General features: G+C 48.2%; 1 protein-coding gene across 6 annotated transcripts in view; it reads right to left on the bottom strand.

The window, feature by feature from the left end:
* Usp10 (ubiquitin specific peptidase 10) overlaps positions 1 to 5842 on the bottom strand; it is a 64262-nt gene extending 58420 nt beyond the window's left edge. For all 6 annotated transcript variants that reach the window (XM_071604412.1, XM_071604414.1, XM_071604413.1 and 3 more), the window contains exon 1: positions 5704 to 5842. In XM_071604412.1, the coding sequence (XP_071460513.1) occupies positions 5704 to 5724 (21 nt within the window). In that variant the 5' untranslated portion in view covers positions 5725 to 5842. The remainder of the gene's footprint in view (positions 1 to 5703) is intronic.
* Between the last annotated feature and the right edge of the window lie 16539 nt (positions 5843 to 22381).

The raw sequence follows: 22381 nt of genomic DNA, 5'->3' as shown, positions 1-22381 counted from the left end.
TGGTCTTGACAGCCATCTAAAGAAAATTATTACCTAAAATATCAAGAGAAGCCATATATTAAAAATTTCTTCATCTTCTTCTCAATTCTGCTTTGAAAAAAAGTCCTTAAAATTTTTTTTTTTTTAAATATATCAAGCAGGACAACTTCAAAGCCAGCCTCGGCAACTTAGCAAGGCCCTAAGTAACTCAGTGAGATCTGTCTCTAAATAAAATACAAAAAAGGGCTGGGGATGTGGCTCAGTGGTTAAGTGTCCCTGGGTTTTAATCCCTGGTACCAAAAAAAATACACACACACACACACACACACACACAATCTTAAGAGATGGGCTGGGGGATTAGGCTCAGTGGTAGAGGGCTTTCCTAGAATGTGCAAGGTCCCGAGTTTAAAAAAAAAGATATTTTATATACACACACACACTCACTCACATACACACACACATACATACATATACACACACATGCAAGGAAAAGTTTTTTTACAACACTGGTGGGAATCTCCAAAAACTCCAGAATTAAACTTTTATTTCCAAACTCTACTATTTACCCCAAAGCTTCAGCCTGACCTTGCAAAAGGGGAAAGGTTGATACCTTCTGAAAGAACAGAAAGAGTATGTTTTTAATGATATAATGATATGTCTCTCCAGAGACACTGCTTCACTTTTCTTTTCAGTTACAAAATGTCTAACATAGGAAAAATGGGACGGGAAAGGGATGCTAGAAAGCTCTTGCAGTTATTAAAATAATCAATAAATTCACAAGTTAATGGTCCTGGCTAAATTTAAACAAATGTAATAAAATTAAAAAACATTGCTTATATCCATGGCAAAGGACACTATCATGTTTATGTGAGAATTAAACAATGCAGATTGTCAACTCCTGAGGTAAAGCATAACTTTCTGCATAGAATTATACATTAAATGCTCTTAAGTTCTACTTGACAAGGTCTGTGCTTGCAAAATGTAATTTAGACCAAAATTTGGCTTTATTCTATGTGTTTTGTTTTGTTTTGCAGTGCAGGGATTGAACCCAGAGCCTCACACACGCCAAGCAAGCACTCTACCACTAAGCTACATCCCCTAACCTATTCCATGCATTTTAAAACAAAAATGAGTATTTCGGACATGCACTCACAATGGAAAATTTCTATTTTGGTGGTTGCAAAGCTGCCCTTACCGCATCTCACCCAGCCAGCAAACCTCCTCTGAGGACCTAGTGGGATAAGCTACTTACAGGGCAGCTCCATTCCCACCCTATCCAAGGCACCCACAATATCAAGTCTAGAACGTGACACTCTATTTTGTACAGTTTTGTTTTCCTTTTTCTGTTTTGGGGGTTGAACCCAGGGCTCAGCACCCTACCCAAGCCCTCTACCACTAAGCTACATTCCTAAACTGCATTTTGTGCAGTTTTAATGCCATTTGGGGGGGGGGGGGGGCAGGCAGCATTCAGTATCTTACAGCAGGGCATACCTGATACATCTAACAGTATTCAATTAACATTTACACAGACCCAGTTTTTTTCCACAATAGCTCCAGTGAGACTGTAAGTTTAGAGCTGTCAATAAGTTTTTTTGACACTTTTTAAACCTTTGCCAGAAAACAAAAACAAAAACAAAAACAAAAAAAACACCAACATGTACCAATGTACCAATACAGAGATGAAAAGGAGCATTTCTTCATAAGGACAAAGAGAATACCAAACACTACCACCATCAGAGGAGAGAAAGAGGTGTGCACTGAGGCAGCCAGATACCACAGGCACAAGCACAGCACCTGCCTTCCTATGAGGAGATTCTTTCATTTAGTGCACTGATTGTGGGACTCTTGAATCATGGAATGTGGACTTCATGGCCCTTGAGCTGATATTAGAAAAATAAATGGAGAATTGATCTGAAGAATGACAATCAATAAGGCTGCTGACACAAGCCCAGAAGGTAGGGGCCTGAGGGTCTTAAGAACAGCCACTATTCTTGTGCAGGTGCTGCCTTTAAGGGGGAAAACTCCAGGAACACAGGCTTGAACCCTCCTGGACATTACCCTTCTCTCTCAGTCCTAACCCACACTCCTATCGCAACACCTCACCTGCCCTTTTCCCAGGAAGGAGCAACTGGGCCAGGAAAGGTACCAAGGCAAGGCCTAATGGAGAGGTAGCTTCTGGTTTCCCAGGTCTTCAATGAAAATGGATCACAGTCAAGGAGATTTCTAATAAGTCAGAAAATAACTAGGTCATGGAAGACTACATGAACTATACATTTTCTGGTCGTTGAAACAAATACTATGAACATACTCTAAAAGTTCCCTCTATGTTCTTACACTAGTTCTTAACCCAGCCTGGACTAACAGAAACAGTCATAGAAAAACCTTTTGGGAGATCACTTCAACAGACAGGAAAACTGCAGTCCAAGCACATGCAAGTCTTTAGAAATGGACTTCTACACTGCTGAAGTGGCACTAAGTGACAAATAACAGTAATCCAATGGCCCAAAGCCAGCACATTCCACTGCAAACAGATTTGTCTGTTTTGTGTGACAGTGATTCTTGCATGTGTGGCAGTAAGCAGCAATAACGGCCTGATTTCAAATTTGAAAGCAGGCTCTTCCTATTATTTTTCATTCTTTGCTGTGGTATCAAAGACAAGTGTCCTGAGTATCATCTTTAATGTGCCACTTGAAAACTGTGATCTATTAAAAGATGTACTTAAAAAAAAAAGAAAAGAATAAAAATAATCTTATGTAACTAATTTGTGTGGAGATGATACAATGTTTCTCCATTATTTGAATACTCTAAGCACAGCAAAAAGTAAACATGCCACTTAGATCTGGCATTAAATAACAAATCATCAAACTTTGGAATCCTTTTCTTCTTAAGCTTTCCTATGTGAAGCAATTTAAAATCATGTTAGTTCCACATAACAGAAACTGAAACTTCTGCTCTAGAGAAGTGTTTAGAACTCAGTGGGCCCATGGGCTGCAGAACATGAAGGTGAGGCCCTGGATATGATGCACCTGGCACAGCAAGACCTGCAGAAACCACTCAGGCAACCATCAACTTATAAACTTTTAACATCCTCTATAGTCTTTGGACACTTTTAAGTCCTGGGGGAATGGCTCAGTGGTAAAGCACTAGCTCAGATGCGCATGGCCCTGGGTTCAATACCCAGCACCTCAAAAAACAAAAAAAGGACACATTTAAATATTCTGCTGTCACTGCTGTACAAAGGAAAACTATCTGCAACTATTCTTTCAGCATTTCAAAGAATTTTCGCTGGCTTCAGTTGCTCATTATATGAGATTCCAATCAAAATGTATCTCTTCCAGAATTCCACTAATCCAGCTGTCAGTTATAAACAAATCTGGTGACACAGTAACAATAGGCCATATGTTTTATGTTGGATCCAAGAAATTCCAGCATGTAAATTGTGGGAGCCCCACCATCTTCAGGTAATAGAAAGAATGAGGTGAGTCTATGCACGCAGAGGACAGAAACTGAAGCGATACCCAAACTGGGTGAGGAAGCTTTATTGTGAAGACTTCACTATACATTACTTTGATGGCCACAACAATTTTTTCAAACACAAGACAGAACAAGTAGCTTTAAAATAATTAAATCATTTCATCAGTTCACTTGAGACAACAAATACAAATTAGAAATGTACTTACATTTCAAATGTCAAAGTTCATCACTTGTATTTGTTAAAATGATGAAAGATACTGGCATCTGAAATGCTTATGAGTTTCTCACCACTGTACTTCAATCTAGGGAACAAGGTTCAACCAATTCTTTACAATACTATGGAAGAAGGCTATAACCTATATGAAAAGTTTAAATTCTAACCTAACAAGTCAATTTTCAAATGGGACCTTTACCTTTAGCTTCTGGATGTTACTTCCAACAGTAAATAAGTAGTCTGCATATAATGGCACTTAACACATAGAAAGCAACCAATATTCCTGAATTAATGAATTGACAACCATTAAGACTGAAATACCTTGAAGACAGCAGGTGACCAAATAAAACAAACTTCTTCAAATGTTCAGAACAACTCAAGCAGGATCCAATAATTAAGTCCTATCATATATGATTCTAATATTATTTCTATTACTATTATTTCAAAAATAAAACTGTGCAAAATCAAACTATTGCCTTTGCTCCCTTTTCCGTGAAAGACATTCAAAGAATTTAAGTCACGGTTTGAAAGAATAAATACAAAATATTGCTAATATCCATATTTAGCTAATATTTGCCAATCCAATGTGTTAAAGATGTGTACAGGCAATATGGTCATATAAAAACTCAAATACTGAGACAATGAACACAAATGAAAATACAATTAGGCTTACATTTTACCACTATTAACTTAGATTTCAATTTTGCATTGTGATTGGTGCTTATTAAAGTGAATTATGCCTGAACACACTTTACGAACCTCAAAAATCAGAAAGAACATTAATTAGAGCATAAGGAAGTATTATACCTGTTCATACTAATCTTAATAATAAGCTATTTAATCAGTAGTTAAGCTGAGCAAAAGGCAAAAATCAAATTCTTAAGAAACTATTTGAATAACACAATTTGTAAAATTATTCTATTAAGCAGCTTTCTGGTGCAAGAAACTACACTAAGCACTTACAAAAGTAAATGTAAAAGTGTGCATAAGTTAAATGGGGGACATTCTGATGCAAACTAAGGTAACTAACACAAATTTAAAATCGCAGTTTCCTACAGTACCTATTTTAAAAGTAGATTTGCAGTTTTCAATCCCACAATATGCATCAATCAGAAGTTATTAAAATCATTGTTTAAAAGAGGTCTAATCAGGTCTTCATCTGCCCAGAGACTACAAAAACCAATCAATTGCTTAAGAGTTATGATTTTCTCGCCGCCAGTTCTCCAAATAGCTACTTTATTTCCCAAATTTCATTAAAAAAGCACACCGAGATGACATAAAATGTGCAACAATTTCTAAGGATTAGACGTCAACAAATCAGGGGCCTAAGGCAAGCCTGACAAGTAATGACCCAAGCTGACTTTTAGCCTGAATAACTGCAATTTGGGGGAAGGGAGAAAAACAGAGTGGGGAAGAGAGAGAACTCGACTCATGCACGCACGTCTCCCCAACAGCAAGGCCCTTCTGACTCTCTCCCCGCTCCGGATTACACTCAACGGCCCCAGAGCTGGAGCTTCTGCTGACAGGGTGCGTTAGTGTCAGCCTGGCTGGGGTGCATCTGTGCAAAAGATGTCAGCCAGAGGCAAGTGCAAATGCGGTCCCCGCGACTTGAGTCGGCTTCTTTGCAGCAGAACCTCCGGATGCTGCGCAGCGGCTCGGGTCTGGAAGCCGGAGCAGGCGCAGCCCGCGTGGCGGAGCCGCTGGAGGCTGGATGCGGGCTCGGGGCGCGGGGGGCCAGGGGCGCGGCGCCCGGCGCGCACAAGCGGCCCCCGCCGCGGGCCGGCGCTTCATGCCGGCTCGGCCGCGGCCCGCAAGCACGCGGAGGCCCTCCCCGCCCGGCCCGCCGGCCCGCCGGCCCGCGGCGCCCGCGCCCGGCGCCAGTCCCGCGGCCCGGGGGCGGCCGGGCACAGAGGGGCGCGGCGCGGGGCCTAGGCCGGCAGCGTGCCCGCGCCGCTCCCACCGCGCCCGCCCGCCGCGGGGCTGTCCCCCCAACTGCCCGGGTCACGGCCTTCCGGCCGGGGGCGCAACCAAGCTACCTGTGGGTTGCGAAGGGCCATGGCGGCCCGTTTCAATGGGACTCGGCGCTGCTCCGGCGCCTCACGCCGCGTCCCCCGCCGCCGCCATCTTCTCGCCGCACGTCCACGCTCGCAGCGGCCGTCGCGCCTGCGCACTGCCGCGCCGGGGGCGGGGCAGGGCGGCGCGGTGCGCGGTGCGCCTGCGCGCCCCCGGGGGGCGTGTCCCGCTCTCTGCGCACCACCCGCGGAGCCCACCGCCTGCACCGCCCATCGCCCGCCCTAGCCTGGAACCGGGCCCGGCCGCCTAGGGTCGCGTGGAGACTGGGGGCGAAGACGCGGCGGCCTGGGGTCGGGGGTCGCCTGCCGGACCCCGGGGCCGCGGAGTGGTCGCCGCAGGTGCCTGCCGCCCCCTGGCTCGTGGAGACCCCTTTCCTCCCCTTTATTCCCTCTCGTTCGAGCGCGCTGCAGCGCTGGGCCTGAGTGCAGCGCGTGGCGGTGGCCGCGTCCCCCGGGCTCCTCGCCCTGGGTTGCAGGCGCCCCGCGGGCGGCCGCAGCCAGCGCGGCGACCACCCGCCCTCTGGCTGTGTGATCCGGACTAGGCGCTGGGCTTTCCTCAGCCCTGGTGTCCTCTCCCGTGGTGCGGACGGATCAACGCCTTGCTCACGATGTCAGAGAGCCCAGCGGCCCAGCGAGCTCTCTGCATCACCACGAGGGCAGGTTTCCTGTCAGCCGGTGTCTGCAGATGCCAGCAAGCCCCAGCCCACGTTCCTGTAGCAGCGGGCTGGGAAGGGGATGCCAAAGTGGAAGGAAGGACTGTTCGGAAATAAAGCTGACAGCAACCAAATACAATGCATCGACCTCGATTGGCTCACGGTGTTTTTTAAGCTTGTTTCACTATATATTTTCTGCCAATTGGAGAACTTTGAACATGGATTGCGTATAGATGAATAGTGAATTATTGGTGATTTTCAGAGTGTAAAAATGATACTGTGCTCATGGAGAGAATATCCTCATTGTTAGAAGATGCATCCCGAAGAAGTTAGGGGTGAATATGAAGAAGTTAGGGGTGAATATTAAAGCCTGCAAACTTTTTTAATGGATCAACATAAAGAGTGGGAGGAGGCCGGTGGCACACAGCTGTAATCTCAGTGGCTTGGGAGGCTGAGACAGGAGACTTCGAGTTCAAAGCCAGCCTCAGCAACTTAGTGAGGCCCTCAAAATTAAAAAAAAATAAAATAATAAAAATTTAAAGGGCTGGGGGTGTGGTTTAGTGATTAGGCACCCATAGGTTCAATCCTTGGTACCAAAAAAAAAAAATCTGTATCATCCAGATGCATAGAGACAGAAAATGTGGCAAATGTTAATACTTGTCAAAACTGAGTTATGCTATTTTTCAACATTTCTGTGTTTGAAAATTTTGATAACAAAAAGATGGGGAAGACACCACATGAAACTTTCTTGCACATGGAAAGCGCTCCCGTGAGGGCTAGGAAAGCCTACTGGTGATTTACAGTAGGCATGTCATTGTGTGATTTTTATCATAATGTTGCTTGAGCAAAAAATACAATTTTAAGAAGTGAGTCTCAGTCTTCACTTTCGAATAATTCACAGAGATGTTAACACATGGCTTTTAAAACAAGGAGATAAATGGGAAAACGCTGTTGGCCCAGGTACTTGCCATGAGTATAGGGTCAGTGGAGGAACTTCAGAATTCCCACTGGCTGTGTGAACTATGGCAAGCTGCCTAACCTTTCTGTGATGGTCTTGCCTGATGAGATGTGGTAGGCAGAATAAGACCCTCGAGACACCCCAAAGATATCCACATCCCAACCTTGGGAGCCTGGGACTTCGAGGCCTTCCATGGTAGAAGGGAGGCTGCCAGGGTGATTACATTCAGAACCTTGAGAGCACACCCTGGATTATCCAGGGGTGTCCCCTGGCATCACGGAGGTTCTTACAGGGAAGCAGGAGAAAGGGGGTCGGAAGACAAGGAGGTGTGCTGCAGAAGCAGCTGGAGAGAGGGAGGGGTTCAAGAGGCTGCTGAGGCTGACTCTGAGGTGGGAGAGGAAGGGAACCAAGGAGTGCAGGTGCCTCTAAAAGCTGGGAAGAGCAAAAACTTCCCTCCAGAGTCTGCCGAAGGAGCACAGGGCTCACTGCCTGCGCCTCTGTCTAGCCCAGTGAGTCTTCTAACCTGAAGAACTGTAAAGCAAGCCTTCAGTGTGATCATTTGTTACAGCAGCAACAAATGCAGGATAATTCCGCTGCCTCTTAGGCTCAGGCCAGGAGGAAATGAGAGGACCCCACACACAGGGCATGACCTTTCTACCTTCTGTTGAGCAGTGCTCATGGCATTTTCATTATTGTCCTCTGGGATGGCAGGAGGCTTCCCCAAAGAGGTCACTTTGAGTTGGGTCTGCTGAGTGGGTGTTTTCCAGAGGGTCATGGGGATTGTGTTTCCCATTTATACCAGGGGAAACTGGTCTGTCACACAGCAGTTGGTTGTTGACCCCAGGGATCAGAGTATTTCAATTTTCCTACCTGGGAAATATTTCTCTGGAATTCTGATAATACAGAAGTGTGTCATAGTTGTGTGACCCTGGGCAGGTTCCCAACCTCTCTGGACCTCAATTTCCTCATCTGTAAAATTCGGAGAAATAATACCTCCCAGGGATGTAGTGACAATGTGCCACAGTCTGGCTGGGCACAAATGCCGCAGTCTGGCTGGGCACACAATCACGAGCCACCACACAGCTTGTAGATTCAAACAGCAACTCTTTATTCCCGAACTCACACCAGCCGTCTACAATCACGTTCTGGGGAAATCCACGTTCTCTGCCCAAATTCACCTCCACTGGGCTTCTGTCTCCCAAATATATTGTCTGAATCCCGTGAGAACTCAAGGGGAACTCAGGCAGCAGGATACGCCCTATTCCCAGCAGGAATAATCTTAAACCTTAAACCTGGAACCTAAACCGGGAACGCCCTAATCCACCTTGGTCCTTGAGCAAGGTCACCTACATTCAATGTCACTGCAACATGGGGTACGCTGGCAAGGAAATTGTCATACCTACTTGGCTAATGGCTCCCAGCATCTCCCCCCTTCTGATTAATTAAACAACAAGCAATGTGGCTTAAGGACCGTGCCTGGTAGGTTGTCCAATTCAACATATGGTTCTTACCCGTCATCGGAAAACTGACCTTTAGGCGTCAGCCTCCTGTCTTAGGTTGATACCACTGCAATTGGATCATACCCGTCACTGACTACCGGTCCAGCATAAGCCATTGGCCCCCAAATTTTAGACCATCACTAGCAGAAGGGAGGAGGATACAGAAATGCCACAACACCAAGCCAATTGACGGCTCCTTGGGAAAAATTGCATCACTGGTGACACCATCAGCAAAGATATGTCAGCACTACCACAATTAACATGGGGTGCGCTGGCAAGGAAATAAAAATTGCATCACTGGTTAATCACTGTCGCAGATGTAAGAATGGCCAAGCTGGAGCTCTGGATATCAGCTGTTATGGATTTGAGTCAAATCATCTTCTTTTCGATCTGTAGAAATTGTTTTAGTTAATCTCTCTGGAATCCAAATCGGCTGCTGTTCTCCCTGTGGAAACACACAAACAAAGCCCCGACTCCAGACAATCACTGGGTCAGGACCTTTCCGTTGTCCTGTTAGAATATCTTTCCAAAGTACCTTAGGCTTATGTACATTTTTTGGATACATATGCCTTTCCGCAGCACTAAGTCCTGATGAATCTAAATTTTAAAAAGTTTAGGGTAAAAAGCGTTATTTTAAGTTTATCTTTGGGGGATATATACCCCTTTTCAATTCCCTCTTTTTTGCTTTAATAAGTACATGTCTGTATCTAATAGTTGTCTTAGCCTTTTGCATTTTCTATCTGAAATACCTTACTTGACATTTTCAACCATTTTTTATCTTATTTCTATCTTCTAGTTTTTTTCTAAGGTTTGTATATTTACCCTTAGTTGCTTATTTTCCTCCTAGTTTTTTTTTTTGTTGTTGTTTTCTATTTTGTGGGTTTAAAATTATTGTCTCCCTACATCTTTTTTATCTTTCTACATCTTTATCTTTTCTCTTTTTAACTTTCTATACTTCAGTCTTTAAAGTTTTTCACTTTAAATTTTTAATCTTCTTCATCTAAATATCTTTTATCCTATTATCTTCCCATTTTTTTAAGTAATGCCTTTAGGATTAACTAGGCTTCGAATGACGCAATCTTTCCTCTGTCATGAAGGCATTTTAACCACCTTCAATTTAACCTTTTAAAGCCTTCCAATTATCATCTATACTGTACTTTTAAATGTACTTTTTCACCACCTACAACTTCACTCTTTTAAATGAGGCTTAGATTCTGTTTAAATCTCTTTAATGTTAGTTTACATGGCTGCCCTTCAACCAAAGGCTTTTTTTTTTTAAACTCCATTGAGAAGCTTTGTCTCAATCTGCCATGTACAAATACCTTTTTCTTCTTTCTTCCTTTCAAGCTTTTAAAGTCTAGTTTCCTCAAAATCTTTTTAAATGGCATTTTACAACTTTTTACTTTACCACACAGAGATTATCTCATCTAGAAACATTTCTTTCTCCTTTAACCTTTCATATTAAAATATATTTCCACATCTTGAATCTTTTTATCTCTTTTTTAACTGTTAACCCTTTTTATAAATTTACATTCTGAAACAACTCTTATAAAATTTCTGATTTAGACAAATTACTCCACTTTAATAAGATGAAAGACTTTCATGTTTTTTATGATACTATAATGCAATATTAAACCTTTTTCCATTTACCAATTTATGAAAACACACATAATGTTTAAATATATTACCTTATGGAACTTAAGTAAAGAGTAAAGAGTACTTGATTTCATATTTAGTGGTTGATATTTTAACACTTTAGCTTTGTAAATTAATCAGATGTCTGTAAAAACCAAGATCTTAGACAAGTGTAGTAAACAGAACTAGCCATCTCTTTCTTGTTGAAGAAAAATCCTTCTACAGGATACCATGATGGTCTCATTAATATACTTAATAACTCATCTTTAAAAAGCCATGGGCTACATTTTTGTATTGTATCAACATATGCCCTAATTGTTCTTGGTCTCACTGGGGCGCCTCCTTCCTCTAACAATTTATCTTGCTCGGAGGCGAACAACTTCAAACCTTGAGTCAACCATTTTCCCCAGTTTGCCTGAGAAAGTTCTAGGAACAGGCAACTTGAAATAAAAACAAAATAAATCAAAACGAGAACACATTGTTTTTTGAAATGTTCACCCATTCTTTCGCTCTTCCTCAGGGGCGAGCAATTTCACTTACCTCCAAGCTTCAGAAGTTCCCCGTACGGGCCACCAAATGCCACAGTCTGGCTGGGCACAAATGCCGCAGTCTGGCTGGGCACACAATCACGAGCCACCACACAGCTTGTAGATTCAAACAGCAACTCTTTATTCCCGAACTCACACCAGCCGTCTACAATCACGTTCTGGGGAAATCCACGTTCTCTGCCCAAATCCACGTTCTCTGCCCAAATTCACCTCCACTGGGCTTCTGTCTCCCAAATATATTGTCTGAATCCCGTGAGAACTCAAGGGGAACTCAGGCAGCAGGATACGCCCTATTCCCAGCAGGAATAATCTTAAACCTTAAACCTGGAACCTAAACCGGGAACGCCCTAATCCACCTTGGTCCTTGAGCAAGGTCACCTACATTCAATGTCACTGCAACATGGGGTACGCTGGCAAGGAAATTGTCATACCTACTTGGCTAATGGCTCCCAGCAACAATGAATATAGTACCAAGGTAACATGTAAGTTGCGTAGCAAGATGTCTGACATAAATGGTGGAAACTGCCTGGGCCCAGTGGCACCTACCTCACCTCAGTAACTCAGGAGGCTGGGGCAAGAGGATCAAAAGTTCAAGGTCTGCCTGTGCAACTTAGTGAGAGCATGTCTCAAAACAAAATCATTTTTAAAAGGTGGGGATGTAGCTCAGAGGTAGAGGGCTTGCCCAGCATATACAAAGCCTTGGGTTCCATCTCCAGTACTGGAAAAAAAAAAAAGGTGAAATTATCATCATTATTTGCAGAAACATTAGAAAGAAAGGTGATGTCATCACAGGAGGGACTCAGTGACTTGACATTTGTTGCCAAAGACCGAATTCAAGCTTTCAAACAAAAATTAGAAACCCAGGTACCCCACATGAGCTAGATGGCGTCCCAAGAAGTAAAGATATTCTGATGCGATTGGTGTGATAGTAAGAAATGTGATTTAAAAAATAACGAATAATGGAAAGTTTGAACATTTGGAAGATATGCATAACTGAGTGAGTCAGTTTTTTCCAAACGACCAGTTCAGGATGTCATAAAATCATGCACATGCGTGAGCTGGGGGTGGGGTGCAAGCCTGTGGTCCTGGCTACTTTGGCCGTGACAGGAGAATCACATGAGCCCAGGCTTGCAAAGCCAGGTTCTCAGCCCTTTGCTTGCTCAAAAAGGACTCCAGGAGCCCTCGCCACAGTGGCTGTTCCTCTTCCTTCCTTCCCTTCATCCTGCTTTGCTTCTCCGCACTGATGAGTCCCAGGCTTCATCTGTGCTGTGCGTGCTTGATGTGTGCCGCCCCTCCACCTGGACCCAAGCTTCAGGGACTTGCCGCGTGGTCTTGTTCCCCAAATTTCTGCAACACCTAGACCAGGCACTCGAAGCTGCTCAAAAAATGTGTTGAATGAATGAACAGATGACCTCATTTAATTCCCCCCAAACTCAATGCCAGGCTGAAGCTGGAGCTCATTGGTAGAGCACTTACCTCGCATGCGTGAGGCACTGGGTTCGATCCTCAGCACCACATAAAAATAAATTAAGTAAAATAAAGATATTGTGTCCATCTACAACTAAGAAACATATGTTTAAAAACAACAACAACAAAAACTCAATGGGGCAGCTACTCCTGGTGTCTGCACAGCAGGGCTGGGAATCTGAAGGAAGACTTGTCTAAACCGTGCTGCTCATACCTGATGCAGATCCAGAATAAAACATGCATTTGCCAAATGCAGAGTTTATGTCTGATTTAAAAATTGAGCCAAACCAAGTGCCATAAAAAGATGTTTCCGAGACACCCTGAGGGTGCTAGGCGCAGCCTTGAGGACCCCAGGAGCTGTTTACCAGGAAGCCACGCGGGCGATAGCGCTGTTGTTTAGGTACTGAAACGCGTGCTCTGGAAACCTAGATGGTGAAAGGGCACCACGTGTGGGATCTGCTTTAAAATATTTGAGGACAACAGAAAGAGAAAAGGAGTGAGTGAAGCGAATATGGCAAGGTCTTGATAAGGGCAGAATTCCAGGCACGTGGGAGAGAAGCATGAGCCTGGAGAGGCCAGAGGGGACAGGCCTGAGGGAGAAGAGACAGCTGGGAGGGCCCAGCACCAGGAGGCTTCCGAGGAGTCTCAGCAAGGCCATCCGGAGTCCTCGCGCCACCCTTGCCCATGAGAGGAGTCCCAGGCATCCAGGAAACACCCAGCCACCAGCTGCATTAGTCCCCCTCCAGCTGCTGTAACAAATAACCACACATTAGATGCCTTAAAGCAACAAAGATTCATTTTCTCACAATGCTGGAGGCTCGAGGTCCAAGATCCAGGCAATGGCAGGGCCATGCCCCCTCTGTTAGCTCTGAGAGGGTCTTAGCCCATTTTTTGTTGTTGTAACAAAATACATGAGACCGGATAAGCTATAAGAATAGAGGTTGATTTAGCTTGTCCTCCTGGAGGCTGGACGTCCAAGGCCACAGTCCCGGTGTCAGCAGAGGCCCTCTTACTACATCAGGACGCTGCAGAGGGCATCACCTGGCCACATAGCAAGCCAGCTGAGGTCTCTCTTCCTCTTCTTATAAGGCCACTAATGCCATCAAGGACCCCACCCTCATGACATCATCTAACCCTAACCCTCCCAAGGGCCTACCTCCTCATGCCATTAACAGGAATTTGGGGATTAGGTTTCCTGTGTATGAAATCTGGGGGACACAGTGAAACCAGAGCAGAGGGAGACTCTTCCCTGCCTCTCTCCCCGCTTCTAGTGTCACCAGCAATTCTTGGTGTCCCCTGGCTTATAGAATCACTGCTCCCATCTCTGTGTCCCTCATCTGGTGGCTTCTTGTTTGGCTCTGTCCCTGTGTCACTTAACAAAACCAACACAGATGGTTCTTCTTGCAGAGCCAAATTGTTAGGTAGGAGTTCAGGGACGCCAAGATGGTGGAGTACAAGGCGGGGAGAGAAGTCCTGTCCTGTCCTGTCCCATTACCAGGACAACTCGGGCGACTGAGGACTTGTCACCATGACAACTCCCACCACAGGTTCAATATTTTGAACTGACCAATGGGGGTAGGTGTTCTAAAGTAACGAAGGGGGAAATTTGGACGATATTCTGATCAAGTATCCTAATGGGAGCAAGTGGGGTAAGGTCCAGTCCACATGGAAGGGAACGCCCTCAGAGCAGCGGGTAAGACGTGACTTCCAGATGTGGGCCTGGAGCCTCTCTTGCTCAGCCCACCCCACTCTTCCTCGCAGAGTGCGGCTTCCGCCTTCACCCTCACCTCCAAAACCCCTGTACTGTGCCTGCTACTTGTGTGTGTCTTGCTCAATTCTCTCTTTGGGACACAGAGGACCTGAACCCCAACTGGACACACCCACAATAACAAAATCAGGTTTCAGGTTGTCTAAACGCGCCCTAAATTATGGCTTCCCTGCTGGGACATGTTATCTGAGATACGTTTATATTTAAACACGGGCATCCGCAGAGCAGCCTGCCCGGGAGGAAGTGGGGATGGGGAGGGAGCCCGGGTTCTGGTCAGCCTCATGCTTACTCCTTGATGGTGCCTTAGCTGGACCAGGTTGCCTGGTCGTTTCTCTCTCTCTCTCTCCGTGGCAGAATGCACATAGCTGAAGTCGTTCTAGTACACTGTGCATATCGCACAGCTCCTCTCTGCACACGGTGCTCACCTCCCTGTCTTGTCCCTCCCCAGGCAGCTGACCCCGATCAGGCACCCCCACCTTACAGGAAGCCAGCCAGGGGAAACGACTGCAGAGGAAGTCGAGAAAAATACAAGATGTCGAATTGGTCCGGATTCCTTTTCTTTTTTTGCCCCAGGGATTGAACTCAGGGGCACTTGACCTCTGATCCACATCCCATACCTATTCCATATTTTTTATTTAGAGACAGGGTCTCACTGAGTTGCTTAGCTCCTCGCTTTTGCTGAGGCTGCTTTTGAACTCGAGATCCTCCTGCCTCAGCCTCGTGAGCAGCTGGGATTACAGGCATGTGCCAGTGTACCTGGCTCCCAGGTTTTTAAGACAGTGACTAAGTTGCTGAGGCTGGCCGTGGCTTGTGATCCTCTTGCCTCAGCCTCCTGAGCCACTGGGATTACAGGTGTAAAAAAAAATTTTTTTTAAAATTAAAAAAAATTTTTTTTTTAGTTCTTGATGGACTTTTATTTTATTTATTTTTATGTGGTGCTGAGAATAGAACCCAGTGTCTCACACATGCTAGGCAAGTGCTGAGCCACAATCTCAGCCCCATCCACCATTCTCAATTTAGCCCCCAACTCAGTGGAAGACGTTGGAGACAACTCTAATTTTTGTGACTCGATCTTCCGTATAATGAGGGACCGGGTTACTTTGCCCACCTCGTGTGTGGAGACTGAGATGAACCAGATGAGGAAATCTCTTGATCCCGTCACCCCTCCAAACCCTTTTCCCATGCATAAAAAATGTCTATTTTCCTTCAATTTCCACCTTGCATGGGATTTTCTTTTCTGTCAGACAGATGCCCCCGGGGGAAGTGTTCCTTCTACCTCTGTTATCCCACAAAAATACTTCTTTTTCTACTCCAAAGAAAGTGTAAGAAAAATCATGAAATTTTGAAGACAAACTAATCCATGACCCCAGCAAACCCGCACGTGATGGTGGCTTGGTTTCCTTTAAGCTGGTGGTGAACGCGGATGTGATGGGCGTCTGGCATGGACCTTGAAGTCCAGGGGTCTGAACTTGTTCCTAGCCCTCGACCTAGCAGCAGGGACCCGTGAGCAAGTCCACTCTGGCAAGCCTCACTGTCCCTGTCTGTGATGGTGGGTGTGGGGAGGATTTTCTCACAGTTGGTTTCTGGATAGAAAGAGATTGTGACCATCCCCCATACTAGTGTAAACAGGAACATGGAGAGGGCCCAAGACCCCCAAGAAGCCAACCCCAGCTGACCCTCCTGGGGTGGGGGCCTGAGTCCCAGCCTGGAGGTGCTTTGTGAACTCCTGGGCACAGGCATGCATGAAGTTGGAGAAGTCATAGCTGTCCCAAATAAGCCACCTGCATCAGGTGCTTCAGAGCAGCGGGGTCACAGGGAGGAGAATGGGAAGACACTGAGGGGCTAGCCTGTGGAAGGTGAGAGAGGGGACATGCCGCCCCGATGGCACATTTCTGACTTGTTGCCGGCAGTCCCTGAGGAGGTGCTGGACTCCACAGAGAGCCCCAGCTCCATTGCCCTTGGCCTGATGGCAGAGGAAGACACGGAGCAAAGAGCAACGTCAGGCCCAGGAAAGGCTGCTCTTGGGGGGCACGCTGAGCGGACCTTGCCCTGCTCCACCTCAGTGGGCCTTGTGGACCGCACAGCCGCAGGGTCGGGCGCAGCAGCCCCGCTCTGGGATGGAGGCGCCTCCGCGGGGTTGTAGCTCTGCCCCTCTACCAGCAACTTAATTTTCCAAGTCTTCTCCTGTGCAATCTCGTGACTCCACGGAGCCCTGTTGGTGGTGAGGAATGCGTGTGGAGACGTCAGATGCACCCGCCTGTCACTGCGCCTGGGGCACATCCGCATGTCCTCACTGTGCCTGGGGCGGCTGAGGGTTTAGTCAGGGCAGGGCTTGCAGTGATAGCGCTGGGGCCACCAAACAGACACACATTCTTTGAGTAACAGGCTTGTGACGTGGATTGTTTCTTTCCAATTTAAGATGCTTTATTTTACTGGAAGTTTTAAAAAATAAAAAGCGTAATTGCCATTCGGCAGATTATTGCTATGCTGTGCTCGCGCTGTGAGTAAATAAACTGATTTGCATATAAGATGCAGCTGCTGTGAGCGGCTGAGCCACTGGTTTCACAGTAACGTTGAACTTAACTTCCTGGACAGGTTCTGAGGTGGGGGTGGCCTCTGGGAGGGCAGGGGAGCACCCTGCCACCTGTCATTGGCTACCCCAGTTATTGCTACCATCTCTGACAAGCTGGAGGGAGGTCAGGCACAGGAGACCAAGGCTCATCCTACCTAGAAATCCAGCTTGCCTTAATTCTCTCTAAATATAAAAGCAAAACACGCTCAAGGCGGAAGGCGGGGAGGCAAGACGGCTGACGTCCAGGGGAGACCAGCACTGCTGGCTCTGCGCGGGACAGCTCCAGGTCTCTCGTGGCACTCAACATAGCAGTGAGATTCTCTTCTAGTCCATGATGCATGGGAAATGCCCAAGACAGGGCCCGGCACACACCACACACACACACACACACACACATGCACACCACACACCACACCACAAACAACACAGCCACACCGCACACACAGGACACACACAGTGCGGTGCAGTGCAGGGCACTGACCAGGGCCAGCGCACACCAGGCAGGCACCGTGATTCCTGAGCACCCAGTCGTAGGCGGCCCTGCCGAGTCCTGCCCTGCGTGTTTGGGCACACGTTGTTCCTGACCTGTCCTCTTGGGCATGCCAGTGGACGTGTTTAGGTCCAGGTCTTCTCCATCCTCCCAGCAGCCCCAGTACAGAGTCGCCACAGACACACACCCAGGAGGAGAGGGGCGTGGGGAGATCTGCACGAGGAATGGCCGTGAGGGGACGGTGGGGCCAAGGGCTTCCATCTGTGGTGTTGCGGGGGGCGGCAGCTGGGGACCTGCGGTCCCAGGAGCCCACGTGGGGGAGTTCACTCGCCAGTTCCCTCACAGCCACCACGGATACTCTGTTCAGCTGCCTGCAGTGCTGTTCGGGGGCACGGTGACAGGCTGGCCGACACCTAGACACAAGCCATTCTGTTTGCGGAGTACTGGGCACCTCTGGCGTGGGGGATGGTCTGCAGTGAATGTCCCCGTGGGCACCAGGCCTTCACACTCCCAGCCTGTCCTGGGGCCTCCTCTCCAGTCCTCCTGGCCCCCGTCTAACTTCCCCTTCCAGGTCTGACCAGCCAGTCAAGCCATCCGCCCGCCATTGCCCGCGTGTGCCTTTGCACCCGTGGGGCACGTTCCAAACCCACAGCAGGCGGCCAAAACCTCTGCCACACCAAGCCCCGCGTGCGTGCGCCCCTTCCTGTGCATCCCTGCCTCTGATAAAGCCTGCTGGGTGGATGCGGCTCAGTGGGAGGTCCACACCAATCCTGACTACACCTTGGGACAGTACACGGTATGTGGCCAGGACTCACAAACAACATCATCTAAGACTTACAACCCACTTTTTTCTAGAATCTCTCATTTGGGATTTTCAGGTTGTGGTTGACAGCGGGGAACTGAAGCACGGCTCAGGGGACTGCTGCCCTAGGACCTTGGCCCACTTCTTTTTCCTCACAAAATGGACAGCTGGGTGCAGAGGGCACGGCCCTGTCTTCTGGGGGACATCCCCCTCCTGCCATCTTCCATGGTCCAGCTTGCGTGGCGTGGTTCCCAAGCTGGTTCTCCTGTGGACACTGCAGCAGTTGGGGTCTCCAGAGAAGCCCAACCAGAAGGATGTGGATATAGTTTTTCTTTCTTTTGTTCTAGGGCTTGAGCCCAGGGGTGCGTTACCCGTGAGCCACATCCCCAGCCCTTTATTTTCAATTTTGAGACAGGGTCTCACTAAGTTGCTTAGGGTCTCATCAAGTTGCTGAGGCTGGCCTTGAACTTTCAAACCTCCTGTCTCAGACTCCTGAGCTGTGTGCCGTCACACCTGGCAGATGGGAATATAGTTTTGGTTTTCTTTTTTGTGCTGGAGATTGAGCTTGGGGCCTCACATGCTGAGCCACACCCCAGCCCTACAGTTTGGATCTTGAATATTCCCCAAAGCCCACGCGCTGAAGACTTTGTCCCCATCCTGTGGCACTACAGGCTAGGGAGGTGGGGCCTAGTGGAAGGGAGAAAGGTCATGGGGCATGTTGTAGAAGGGGATGTCAGGACCCTGAGCTCCCCTCTTCTGTTCCCTTCCCCTCCCAATTATGTGAGGTGAACAGTGCTCCTCTGTATGTGCTCCCACTGTGATGTCCTGTGTCATTCAGGCCGAAGGCCACAGGACAACTGACCACAAACTGAAACCTAACAAACTGCAAGCCAAAAAACCAACCCTTCCTTTCTTCCTTCCAATTTTCTTTCTTTTTGGGTGCTGGAGATTGAACCCAGGGCCTTGTTCATGCAAACCTTTCCTTCTTATAAGTTGTTTATCTCAGGTGTTTTGTTGCAGTGACCAAAAACTAACACAGATGTAGACATATGGAAAGAGGTACATTGATTGGAAGTAATTGGCTCCCAGGGTTATGAAGCTGCTGGCATGCCCAACATCTGCAGGGTAGGTCGGCTGACTGGAGACCTAGGGAAGAGCTAATGTTGCAGTTCAAGTTCAAAGGCTGCCTGCTCACAAAATTCCCTTACCAAGGGAGGTGAGTCTTTGTTTTTTTCATAAGGCCTTCAACTGACTGGATGAGACCCCACTCACAGCATGGAGGCCGATCTCCTCCAAGTCCACCAATTTAAATTTAATCACATCTAAAGTACTTTCTCAGAAATATTTAGAAAAATATCTGACCATTTAGCTGGCTGCTATGGCCCAGCCAAGCTGACACATATCATCAACCACCACAGCTGCATCGACCAAATCAAGATTCTAGACCTGCAAAATCAAAAGCCAGACTTGACGCCTGGTGAACCTATCAAACCTCCATCCTCCAGGGGGAACATGTCCCCAGCAGTCAGCCAGCCATCCCCTTGCATATCTCCAGGACAGGACAGTCACTGAGTCTTGGAGCAGAGGAGTTGAGGGGGCATCAGAATCTCCTGCTTCCCATTTTCCAGAGTGCTGGGTACACGCACTATCTCTGTCCACAGAGAGAGACAGCGGGAGGGACCAGGGACAGCCAGCATGGGCCATTGGTGTCATCCCCTGGACTTTCAGAGGCTGCGTGTGTGACTGTGTGCCCCTTCTCCAAGGGGGGCTCTGCCTCCAGAGTTCCCCAAACATTCTGTGAGCACAGACTCCGCCTTTACGCGGCTGCCTAGTGGGCAAGGGCTCCACAGGTCACTCTCTGAGGAACATTAGTCTCCATCTGTCTCAGACGCACAGAGATACGTGTCTTGCTCAGGGGCCTGCCACCTAGCCACCGAGAAAAGGGACCACCCCCGACTCACAGCCCCACGCTCTGACCATGACACAGACGTGATCAGCCCCCGTTGTAAAGGCCAGAGACACCAAGGAGGGCTTGGTGTGCCAGTGAGTGTCAGCGCTGCAGGGGGCCAGGTCTGCGGGGTTCAGCTTGGAACAGGAAGGCCCAGTGTTGGCGTTTAGAAATGGAGAGCTGCCCACAGAACGCCGTCTTAGCAACTTAGGAAGACGTGAGGCCCAGGGCCTTGGGGTGAATCACTACCCCAGCATGCCTGTAAAGCTGGGTCTCTGGGACAGAGCCTGGGCCACGGGGACAGCAGATGGACGCTGGAGGCCTATTCAAAGGGCTGGTTACGCCCGCGCTTCCTGGGGCTGCCCTCAGGCAGGGGTGCCACAGGTGTGTGTCCCTGAAGAGGTGTGGCCAACCTTGGGCTATGTTTGGGCAAGGCTGTGCTCAGCTGGGGAGAAACCGTGGTTCAGGGTTGGGTCAGAGCAAACTGGGAACAGTGGTTGGCTCTTGGGCAGGGACTTAGCCGGAGGCCGGTGGATAGAGAAGGGAGGCAGGTACCTTGGAGAGCATGCATCAGAACACTCCCCTCTCCGTGCCCAGCCCTGAGCGCATGATTGCGAGGGCGGGCAGGCCTGAGGGTGCCTGCTAGCAAGTTCCTGGTGACAGTGCTGCAGCTGATCCCCCCCCCCACCAGGCCGGCAGCTCCAGAGCCCCCTCTGGAGGATGCCTGAGCTCTGCGCTCACCAGGTCTCACAGGAACACACCCTCCAGGCTCCCCATTTCAGCACCAGTTCTCGGTTCCAATTAGGAAGGTCTGCATCCTGGTGCACAACTTGCAGCTCTTGAGAGCCACAGACCTTGAGAGTGGGGTGAAACCCTGTCTTAATACTGTAGCCGTTTTATTGAGATATAAGTTACCCGCCAACTTCCTTGGCAAGTACATAACTGACTCTCCAGAGCCACAGAAATGCTCAAGCGTCCCCACAGGGGACCTGTGCCCTTCCGTCATTGTTCCCTCTCCCCTCCTGTGCCGCTCCATCCCTGTGGTCACTGCTCTGCTTCCTGTCCCTAGGGATCTGCGTACCCTGGGCACTTCCTGTAAACAGATCCTCCCTGGCTTCTCCGCTCAGTGCCCTGTGTTTGAGCCTCACCTGGTTGCAGCGAGGGCCAGAGCTCCTTCCTCTTGAAGGCTGAGTGATAGTGCACTGTTTCCCTGTGACCAGAAGGCCTGAGGAGAGCAGCACAGAGGGGAAAGACTCATTTTGGCTCTTGGGTTCTGAGTTTTGGTCTCCATAGCTCTGGGCCCAGGGCGTGGCAAAGGCAGCTGCTCAGGACTGGCCCCAGGAAGAGTGACAGCTCTGCTCGGCCCCTCAAAACATACACCCCAGAGGCACAGCCCAGGTGACCTCCTTCTCCAGCCACACCCTACCTCCTACAGTTACCACCCAGTCCATTCCTACCAGTGGATTAAGGTCTCAGAACACAGCCTTTTCCCCTCCAAACTTGGTGCATTGTCTCACACGTGAGCTTTTGGGGGACACCTCACATCTAAAACATAGCAGCCACTGAGGGGAAGGACCAGGCTTTGTTCGCCATCTATTCACCCACGGGCTTTCATGTTAGCAGTGAGCGGTTTTTTTTTTTGTTAAAATTCATGGATACCCAGGACACACTCACTCACAAAGAATAAATTTTACTGTTAATTTTTTTGAAAGAACACAGCAGCTTTGTGTTAGTCATCCTTCTGTTACTATAACAAATCCCTGAGATAAATAAACTTAAAAAGAGGAAAGGTTTACTTTGGCTCAGTTCTGGAAGTATCAGTCCATGACTGACTAGTCCCATTTAGGCCTATAGTGAGGAACGTGTGGTAGAGGAGTCCCATTTGCCTCATGATGGGGTGCAAAAGAGAAAAGTAAGAGACACTCCTCTTCCAGGGCCCACTCCCAGTTACCTGAGACCTCCCAACAGCAGCACCCTGGGGCCAAGCCTCCACGCGGGCTTTCCCTGTGCCTGAGGAGCCCTTGCAATGGCCCTGGGGAGAGGAATGTAGGGACAGTCCTCGACTTCTCAGGCGAGGTGGCCTCCACTAATCACAGCAGGCTTCTGCTCCCCGTCAAGGGGAACAGGTGAGAACACTCCGTCTACTCCGAGACAGCCCTGAGGAGAGTCCGGGTGTCCTGACCCAGAGGCCTGCCTTGCCCCCGAGCAGAGCAGGGGGAGAGCCACACGAGGGAGCGAGCTCAGCTGCGTTCCCAGGAGGCGTGACCAAGTGGGTTTGGCTTTTAGCCCTTTTCCACATCTA

Source organism: Marmota flaviventris, chromosome 18, assembly GCF_047511675.1.
Source record: "Marmota flaviventris isolate mMarFla1 chromosome 18, mMarFla1.hap1, whole genome shotgun sequence".
Lineage (NCBI taxonomy): Eukaryota > Metazoa > Chordata > Mammalia > Rodentia > Sciuridae > Marmota > Marmota flaviventris.
Note: the sequence above shows the minus strand (reverse complement) of the source record. Positions and strands in the feature narration are given on the sequence as shown.